This window comes from Bactrocera latifrons, unplaced genomic scaffold, assembly GCF_001853355.1.
Source record: "Bactrocera latifrons isolate USDA-ARS-PBARC rearing strain unplaced genomic scaffold, ASM185335v1 scaffold_230, whole genome shotgun sequence".
In the NCBI taxonomy this organism is placed as follows: domain Eukaryota; kingdom Metazoa; phylum Arthropoda; class Insecta; order Diptera; family Tephritidae; genus Bactrocera; species Bactrocera latifrons.
In genome coordinates this window covers 328,073-338,540 of record NW_017535853.1, presented here as the reverse complement: position 1 = coordinate 338,540, position 10,468 = coordinate 328,073, and the positions used below count along the sequence as shown (strand labels likewise).

General features: G+C 33.4%; 3 protein-coding genes across 4 annotated transcripts; 2 read left to right on the top strand and 1 right to left on the bottom strand.

The window, feature by feature from the left end:
- Positions 1-2,473, top strand: LOC108968853. Its single transcript, XM_018933152.1, has 5 exons — positions 1-534; positions 601-746; positions 833-1,081; positions 1,208-1,544; positions 2,345-2,473. Exons 1-5 carry the CDS (start codon positions 293-295, stop codon positions 2,451-2,453), a joined length of 1,083 nt encoding a protein of 360 aa, XP_018788697.1. The 5' UTR covers positions 1-292; the 3' UTR covers positions 2,454-2,473.
- Positions 2,474-3,833: 1,360 nt separating this feature from the next.
- Positions 3,834-7,404, bottom strand: LOC108968839 (DNA ligase 1). Of its 2 annotated transcripts, XM_018933137.1 has the most exons (8): positions 7,316-7,404; positions 7,187-7,249; positions 6,590-7,123; positions 6,356-6,528; positions 5,836-6,301; positions 5,140-5,762; positions 4,835-5,080; positions 3,834-4,779 (listed from the first exon to the last, which is right to left on the bottom strand). In XM_018933137.1, the coding sequence occupies exons 1-8, from the start codon at positions 7,333-7,335 to the stop codon at positions 4,418-4,420; spliced, it is 2,487 nt and encodes an 828-aa protein (XP_018788682.1). In that variant the 5' UTR covers positions 7,336-7,404; the 3' UTR covers positions 3,834-4,417. The 2 variants fall into 2 exon arrangements, with proteins under 2 accessions (XP_018788682.1, XP_018788680.1); XM_018933135.1 differs by having other exon boundaries at positions 7,187-7,350.
- A 293-nt stretch (positions 7,405-7,697) lies between these two features.
- On the top strand, positions 7,698-10,080 carry LOC108968843 (digestive organ expansion factor homolog). Its single transcript, XM_018933142.1, has 3 exons — positions 7,698-8,036; positions 8,099-8,815; positions 8,875-10,080. Exons 1-3 carry the CDS (start codon positions 7,772-7,774, stop codon positions 10,002-10,004), a joined length of 2,112 nt encoding a protein of 703 aa, XP_018788687.1. The 5' UTR covers positions 7,698-7,771; the 3' UTR covers positions 10,005-10,080.
- Positions 10,081-10,468: the final 388 nt, after the last annotated feature.

The window sequence follows — 10,468 nt, the reverse complement described above, 5'->3', positions numbered from 1 at the left end:
TTTTATTAAAAACTAACTTTATATTAATTTTTTATTCAAAAAAAATTATATTTTGTTTTTATTCAAAACTTTCAAATTCCGTAAGATTTGCTTCACGAACATTTTCTATATTCGCATACCTTTATATTACTCTTGTTGACAAAATTTGTTTGTGGGAATTCGTTTCTCAACTTCAAATTTAAAACCGATCAACCGCAACCGCTTATTACCCACAAAATAAATTATAGGAAAAAGTAGTATCAACAGGTTCTAAACCAAATAGCGTTTATAGTGTTACACGCCGCGTAAAAAAATGACCTCGAAATTTTTTTATCTACACATTCTAATAATTTTAACGCTCCTCCAATTGATTACTGCCAATGAAGATGAAAGTCCAATAAAATTGGAAGTGGCTCGCGGTGCGCGTACTTGCCGTCGTTGCGTCGGGAAACTGCAGTCTACAGGCCTTATTAAACAATTGAAGACCTTGAGAATTAATAGGCGTTGGGAAAATGAAAAAGAATTTCGCAAGGGTATACGTTTTAAATACTATCGGTATGTACATATATTTGTAAACCAAAATGTCAAACGGTGCAAAATGTAATTATATATAAATGTTAGTGATGGTGAAAAGGTTTACGAAAGCGCCAGCGATGATCCCAAAGCGCTGACCAAATCTGGCTGTTCGCCTGATGATAAATTTGCATTTATTTTGCATGGTTGGMGGCAAAGTTGCGAAACGGAATGGGTGCTCACCCTTATTGAACGTGAGTAAAATTCGCAAAATATGGATTCATAATTGAATATTGAAAATTTGCATATAGAAATCCGTACTTTATGTAATTAATTCTAGGTCTCACATATCATCGTGGCGGTTGCATTGTGTGCATAGATTATGAAGTCTTCGCCAAGGACTCTTATATGTGGTTATATAGAAGCTTTCGTCGCATTTCCAATATAATTACAAAACGAATGTTGCTTCTAATTAACGAAGGCTTCGATCCCGATAATGGTTATATGTTCGGTTTTAGTTTCGGCGGGCAGCTGGCATCGGCAATTGGACGTAGTTTGAGTGAACGATATCTCTTTCGAAGCATTGATAGTAAGTAATCAAAGAGTTATTTATTTYATTTCCAGCATTCCCGTTTCGGACTAAAACAAATATGTTGTCTTACTTTCTCGCTTCCCTTGTATAAAAAAAAAAAATTATTATTATTTTTCATTTCAGCTTGTGACATGGCTGGTCCCGGTTTCGATGTCTTCATCAACATCGATCATCGTGAGGCTGCTCGTCACGTACAGTGCTTGCATTCTAGCCGCGATAAGGGCACACAGATCTACACTTGCCATCAAAATGTCAGATTGGGTAGTTGTGGCCACTACCAACCAGCTGCCTCCAGTCAACCCTACTACAGCAGTCATGGCTTATGCGTACAAATATATATAAATGCCTTCGATTATCCTTTCTATGCGATGCAATATGAACCGACATGGTGTGCTTCCAAGCGGGCAGCGACAAATATACCGTATAAATATACGATTGGATACAATGAGACGCCTGATTCGTAAGTATTCGCATTTGAGTAACTTTTAAGAACATAATTTAACATTCATACACACACACACCGATGTAGTATGGAAGTATAGTGTTTTGGTGAAATTTTATTATTCAACTGCAAATGACTACAATTAACTTTCTACGTATCTATTAAAATGAAGTTCAGAAAAAGTTAGAAAGTATTTACATACATATGTATAATTACATATATCAATTATAACGAAAAAATATTCGTTGATTTTAAATGCTTAATGACTCTGACCAATCTATTTATGGCGAAAAAACGAAGTTTTAACAAACCAAGAAAGAACCAAAAATTATATTATTTTTAATGCTACAAATATAATATTTTTAAATATTGAAATTTCTCCAAAAAGATAACCGTCACACAAAATTCAATGAAACTCGGAAATTTTTCGAAAATAAGTTTATTTTATCAAGAAAACTTAAAAACAAACTATAAACTAATTTTGAAAAGTTCAATATAATTCGCAAATTTTTCGAAAATGCGTTCGTTTTATCATAAAAAACTATACATTAATTTTGAGAATTGCGAAATATTTTTATATTTTATTTCTATTTACTTTTTCAAATATATTTGTACATATACTTAACAATTTCATTGACATTAAATTGAAAATTCGATTTTGTAAAGAAAATTTTCGGACGTTTTAAAAAATATAAAATAACAAATAAAACATTTTCAAAACCGATATTACAAATAACGATTATGTCTCTGAGGATAAACAAATAAATAAATATATTATCTCTAATTTTTATAAATATTTTTTTAAATTTCCATTTTAGTACTATTAGYGGTGAAATTTTTGTGCCAACTAGCCTGCATTTCCCTTATAATTTTTCTGAAAAGGAGATGCTAATGTTGGGATTTTTTGATGAAAATTCGGAAATATAAACCAATAACGCGTAAATAATCAATAGAAAATGCGAAAATGAACCAAATGGAATGCATATAACACATTACAATTGCCCACCAGCCATGCTTACAAATAAAATWGCATTTAGCACGCAGATAGTCAAATTATCAGCGAAAGATTTTTAACCGCACATTTACTAATAAAATTACCAATGCATTTACAACAATAAATAAAAACAATAATTTGTAATAGAAATAATTTGTTTAATAAATGTCAATTTATAAATTTATGTATTTAATTTTATTATAAAATTATTATAAAAACAAAAAATATTCATGATTCTACTGTAATGGTAGTGAGTTCACTGCAAATGCTGTTGCATTTACATTACAGCACTCTGTTGTATTAACAGGACATGTAGTGCTTATGTGAAACAGGCACCTTAACATTGCTAGTGTGATGGTAGTGAGTTCACTGCAAATCCTGTTGCATTTACATTACAGCACTCTGTTGTATTAACAGGACATGCAGTACTTATATGAAAAAGTCATTACTTCAGCACAAAGCGATGGTGGTGTAATGGTAAGGTTTACAGCTTGGTGTTACAGAGGTCGAAGGTTCGAGTCCGGCTTTTGGAGTTGGAGCAATGTTTAATGTATCAGGTAATTTATAAAATTCAAACATATGTTTCGCTTAAAGTTAAGTAAAAATGTAATAATAAAAACTACAATATTGGTATGTTATGTGTATGTATGTATGACAATGCATATCACTGCATGAAAAGTTGTACTTGTATAATAGTAATATGCTCCGGGGGATATGATAAAAAAAAGAAAATATATGAAATAATCAAAACTATATATATGTATATGTAAAGAAAACAAATACAAAAAAAAGAGGAAAAGTAAATAAATACACAAATGAACGAGCAAATTAATAAAAACCAATGAATTGGATGCGTAAAAAAACACTAAAAAGGAACAAAAAGTAAATAAAAAAAAAAGTGACAATTAAAAAAAAAATTATCAAAAAACCCACGCTTTTTTTTTTTGCCTTTTTCATTTCCGTTTCACTACCAGCTATTTTTGCATTCSTATTTCGGTATAGATAGATAAAATAGAAAATAAAGCTTGGATTTGTTAAAAACAAGTGTMCAAAGCGTACAAGTTATGGTTGAACGGCTTAATACTCCTGCAAAATATTTAAAAATGGAATATTTGCGCATGYCTATTGGCTTCACCGCCAGTTACTTGCACAGAAATTGGAATAAAAGCGTACTAGTTGCAATTCAAACGCACTAGACACAGAAAATTGCCATTTACTGCGCTTCTGGGCCGGAAATCACTTCAAGCGGCATATATACTGGTGGCAGAAATAATAGGGACAAATAAAGMCCAAAAGTCACCATGCAACGTTGCTTAATAACAGTAATTTCTGTTTATTGAGTCTCCTGTCATTTATTTTTGGAATGACGGCTTGAATGTTGTTTTGTTTCAGTTGTCAGCGTTGTTTTATAAAATTTTCTTAAAAAACAAGTGAGTTTGGAAGTTATACATATATTTTTAATCTTATGAACAAATTTTAATATAACTCGTTTAATTTTAGTGATATACGTATGACATTTTGTGTGCAGATAGATTGAAACATCGGCTATGCAAATTTCTATTTTGAAATTTTTTTATAAAAGCAAAATTTAACATTTTTGGGTACTAACAACATTTGTACAAATATTTCTAGATAACTAAAATGAAGGAAAAACAGCAATGTAAACAGAAACTTAAAATTTTAAATAATTTTGATTTCAAACAAAAAAATTACTGCGCATGATAAACATACCCTGCTCCACGGTAACTGTGTATATAATCAACATGTATTCTGCTATCCACGTACTAATCCATATGTGCTTAGTTACTTTGCTCAACAATTTTCTTGACTTGCTACAAACATTGGGTATCATATAGAGCTAGCCTAAACAATAAGTATATTTCTTATGTATATATAATTAGTAGAAATCATCATCAAACTCTGCAGCATTGGTTTTTTGATTCTTAACTTGATCTTGATTGCGATACATATAAGCGACTTGTTGTGCGCCTGTTGCATCCTCCGTAGATTTATCGTCACGTATACGTATAAAACGTGGAAATCTTAGTGATATGCCCTTTTCAGGATCAATAATACCGATTGCAGCTTTATGCACTGGACTCAAGGAAAGATCCGCACATTTGATCTCCCACACTTGTACGGCCTCAAACCAAGTGTCGGGCGCCAAGCTGGCATCAAATCGGTAATATGATTTCGGTGCTGGTATTGTGTGTTCTTTGAAGAATTTTGCATGTGTGCTCAAATCCTCATCGTTCAGACCTGACAAATGTACAATTTAATTGATGCCATTTAAATTTCTTTTCAATTTGCTTACCTGTGCCTATTTTGCATATACTTTGATATTCCTCATTTTCGTCGTCGTAGCAAGCAAGTAAGAATCCACCAAACACCCCAGTGCGTTTGCCTTTGCCCATGTAACCGCCAATAACTACCAAATCTAAGGAATCGCCTACACCAGTCAGATAATCCTTTTTCAGTTTCAACCACTTGTGTGAACGTTTCGCAATTTCATAGGTTGCATCGTTATCCAGCGACTTGATCATCAAACCCTCACAATTACCTAGAATCATTATACTTATTAGAAATGTATTTATATGCGCAAACAAATTGCATACCAACCTTTAATAGAATTTTCCAAGAAGCCTTGTATGTCGTCCGGATCATTGGTGTCACATGATGTGGCAAATTGAAATTCACCCTCAACTTCATTGAAATTATCTCGCAGCAATTGCCTTCTGTCCTCGAAATTCTTCGAKGTCAACGCCACGCCATTCAGATACAATAGATCGAATGCGTATACGCAGACTTGCACTTTAATCTCCTCTACATCTACATTCTTTCTTTTCCGGGTGCTAAGCACTTGGAAGGGTAGAATTTGTTTTTGCTCAATATCCCAAGCTACCACTTCGCTGTCCACTATAAACGATTGTACCGTGTCCTTTTTGAAGTGATCGATACGATTTATTATATCCGGGTATTTGGTTGTGTTATTCTCTTGATTACGTGAATATATATTAACGGTGCCATTGTTGTCGCCATGAATTTGCGCACGTTCGCCATCGTATTTCCATTCGCACGTGATGTTGCCCTTCAAACGATCCATCACCTCGGATACACCACGTGTTGGATGTGCCAACATAGGTTTCAATGGCACACCGGGTTCCATGGTGCAATATTTTAGTAAATCATCAATGCCGTGTGTAAGTAAAGTCGATACGATTTTATCGAAGTTTGGACATTGACTGAAATTATTGTTAAAAAAAAAAATTTTTTAAGTTTAAAAATGCGATTCTACTTATGAATAGATGCCTTTACCAATAAGCTGTTTTAAGTAGAAATGTTATATCCTCAATATCCTTTTTTATATCAGCTTCAGATTGCTTTTCCTTCTTATAGCTATCATCATAGGGTCTACTGCACACTAACGCTGTGGCTAAAGCCTGAAATAAACTTTTTTCCGCAATTCCTATACGCATCTTGCCAATCAGTGAACGTATGATATATCTAGCTTCGGAGTAACGCGATGCCACAAAGAGGTCATGAATAATWGGCGATTTCGCCTTTCCCGAACTTTTTGCTATTGTTCTCAATTTTTGATAGACAGTTTGTACGGTGAGTGGTTTCGGCGTAAACATCATACGCTGTGAAACTCTTGAACGCTCAGCAACGATACCTAAGTCACCAATTTCCTGCGTTTGTGTTTTAATAAATTTCAGTTCACGTCCAGTAGAGACAGCTATGACTTTCATCAACGTGGTTTCCGCTACACCAAGCTCTACGCCTGCAAATTAATTTTATTTTATTTAGTTCAAAAACATAATATTTCTTACTTTACCTTCATATGCCGGTGCCAATTGATTTATACTTAAATAAATACATGATAATAAATCATCTGGGTTTAATAATAATACAGAGCTTAAGAAATTTGCTAGTATTTCTACCATCTTATAGCGTCCCTTAGTATCCTCGATCATTTCAAAAGTTCTTGCTAAAGCCAAATATGGTGTGCTGCTCCCGAAAAAAAATACATTTATAAAAATATTTACAATAAAAAAAAATATTGCCTTGCCTTTGTTTCGCTTTCCAATACGCATCTTTTATGGGATGATATCTCGCAGAAGCTGGATTGTATTCGGCACCACACTGATTGGCTTCCACTGACAGTTTTTTAACATTCGCACTATAATCTTTACCTGAGTTTTGTTTCGAAGCATCATCCTCTTTACTTGATTTTGATTCAGACTTTACTTCCGCAGGTTTGCTGTCTGACTTTTCATTTTCCTTTTCATTTGGGATATCTTTTTCGACATCAATTATATGCTTTTTGAATGGACTGAACGTAATATTAAGCTTGTTGTCTAGGGTTTCCTTTTCATTTGTGATCTCTTTTTTGATATCATTTATTTGCTTTTTAAAAGGACTGGATGTATTCTTGTTTTTTGGTGACTTTTTTGACGCCTTCGGTGATGCTTTCTTTGTATCTTTATTTTTATCATTGGTCTGTACATTTTGCTTTGCGTCTCTTTTGTCCGCTTCTTCAGATTTTCTCTGAATTTTCTTCTCCGGTTCTCCAATCTTTCCATTCGACTGAGGACTTTCCTGCCTTAAAGTAAATGCTTCTAAATTAATATACAAATAAACCTTTAGCGCGCTTTGTGTTCCTCACCTGCTGCGTTTCGCGCTTGATACTTCCGCAGTGTTCGCACTAGCTGCTGGTTTAAAGAATGACCTAAAAACAAATGTATTTGTGCTATTAATTTTCACCAAGGAATCCTTCAAGGTATTTGTAACTAACGTAATTGATCTTTGTGCCATATTTTTCGTATGTGTTGTTTGTCCGCCGGAGAAAAATTGTAAATACTTGCGAATTTGTTGGCAATGTTTCAACTTGAATGGTGAAATCAACACAGGGTGTACATTGTATGTAATTTTAATAACATTGCCATGGATTTGATTAAATTTAACATATGTATATACATGAAATTTAAAATAATAATTTACACAATGTTATAGTGCAAAAACATAAATGTATACACTAGGGAATGTGTTATGTATTTATTATTTTGTTATTATTGTGACAACGAAAAAAAAAAAAAAAAATATTTTTAAGAATATAAGAAGAAATCTATTAATACGGCAACACTTCAGAAAAAGCGTGGTTGAAATAAAAACAAAATTTGTGCACCATACAACCTCACGCGTATTTTGATATTTTATATTTATATAGAATTTCAAAACATTGTTGAGCAATATGGGGGCGAAGAAAAAACCAAAAACAGCGGAGCGTAATCCTCACCTAAATAAAACAACTAAAAATCTTAAATTTAAACGAAAAGCGAAGGAAATGATGGAACAACACCGGAAACAGGCACTCTTGGAAAAATCTTACAGAGAGAAGGAGGAAATCAAAATAGATGAAGCCGAAGGCAAAATATTTGAATTCATAAAGAATGAGGAAGATGATAATGCCGAACTAAATACCTTCAACGAACTAATGGATACCCTCTCCGCAAAAGGTAAGCATTAAAGTACATCAATTTTAAAACTAGAGTTATCATAATATACTAAACTAAACAAGATAATACCTGCGCGGACGATTCCCTTGATGACGATACGGGTGATGAGCTATCAGTTTCTCCTGAAGCGAAGCGTGCTGAGGAAGATGTGGTTGAAGAAGCTGCACCGGAAGTTGAGGAATTAGAAGCAGTAGAATCCAATGACACATTTGCGCAGCATTTTGATTTCGATTTGCCACTTGAAAGTGTGGATAACTTATGGACAGCACAGACTGAAGTTAAGAGAAGCGTACTTACTTGGCCACATTTGGGTTCAATCAAAATGCAAATACCACAGTTTGTATGTGAGGAACTACCTAAAAGTGAACTTAATTGGAATACCAATTACAAACTACTTGGCACCGAACATTTGCATACAATGAATATTAGAACAGCTATATTAGACAACTTTACAAAAGAAATCACATCCTTGCAAGCAGAAGTTTTTCAAATACTCAATCACTATAATGATTTCTGTCATCCCAATGTGCAGAAGGACAAGATAGATGAATTACGTTTATGTTACAGTGCGCACATTTTGAATCATATGCTAAAAACTCGTAATCGCATACTGAAACATAATATGAAATTGGCAGCCACACCAAATATAGTGACCATACCGGACAGTTATCGAGATCAAGGATTGGCGCGACCCAAAGTACTTGTCATTTTGCCATTCAGGAAATGTGCCTATCAAATTGTAACAAATATGGGCCGGCTATTGTACGGCAAAAATTTGGGTGTGTAAATAAGTAATATAACTAAAATTATAATTCCATCAAATTTTTTCCCTTTTTAGAAACAAAATTAATGAACTTCTCGCGTTTCACTGACGAATATACGGGTGACAGCTTGCGTTTCCCACAAAACAAACCGAAACCGGAAGACTACATAGAAACGTTTAAAGGCAATATAGATGACAATTTTAAAATTGGTATTTCTCTAACCAAGAAGAACTTAAAACTTTACACGGACTTCAATGCATCCGATATTATTATTGCATCGCCATTGGGTCTACGTTTGGGCATAGCATCAAATAGCAAAGAGACAGGCGCTTTTGATTTTTTAAATTCGATCGAACTTCTGATATTGGACAAGGCGGAAATGTTTTTAGCACAGAATTGGGAAAATCTATTGCATGTAATAGATCACTTGCACCTGCAGCCACAATCTTTAAGTAATGTTAATTTACAACGTGTACGCCCATGGTGTTTGAATGGGTTATGTCGTTTTTATCGGCAAACAGTGGTGCTCTCCTCGCATGAACTGCCCGAAATACGTTCACTTTTCTTCAATAAATGCTTCAACTACTGTGGTAAAGTGTCTATTTCGAATCCGATTCGGCAAGGTGACATAAGCAACRTCTTTGTTACCACACCGCAAATATTTAATTTAATAGACACCACAAACTTGGACTCGGTTTTCGACACACGCTTCCGATACTTCATCAAAGAAATACTACCTCGTTATAGAAAGCCTTCCTTTGCGCATTGTATGATATATGTACCGAGTTACTTTGATTATGTACGTTTACGTAACTATTTGAAAGCCGAATCTATAAGTTTTGCGCAAATTTGTGAATACACCAAAAAGGAGAAGGTGGCGCGTGCGCGAGACATGTTCTATCACAGCGGTGTGCACTTTTTACTTTACTCGGAACGATATCACTTCTATCAGCGTACACGTATAAAGGGTATACGCCATTTGATTATGTATCAGCCGCCAATGTGGCCGCAGTTGTATTCAGAGATGGTCAATATGATGAATGAAASCAATCAGAATGCGGCAGATGGCTTAGACGATTCGACGAGCATTACTGTGTTATATACAAAATATGATCTAATACAGCTAAATGCAATTCTGGGTACACAGTCGACGGCAGAATTACAAAATTCTAATAAAACTATTCATAGTTTTACAATTAAGTAGCAAAAATTATTACTTATAAATTATTGTAAATGTAAAAATACAATACTAACAATAAAAAAGTGTTTAGTGTTATAAATTTCTATGGGTAGTTTTAAGTTGGTTTAAGAAAGTAATTGATAAGTAGTTGTAAGATCAAATTAAACAGAATTTTGTGTTGGGCCCAGTTCCTCTTCGAAAATCATATTAAAAAAAAAGTATTTATATATACATGTATGTATACATGAATATAGAAGATAAACGATACTGAAAAGTTATAAAAAAATATTAGTTTCTGTTTCAGTTGAAAATCTAAAAAATAAAATTAACCTTAAAAATAATAATATTAAAATAATTTAATGAAGTTTAAAAAGTAATATAAATGAGAACACAAAATGCTGGATGAAGATCTAAAAATTAAAAAAAGTATTAATTAAAAGTTAAAAAATAGTTAATACATAATTAAAAGCTAAAAAAAATAAAAAAAA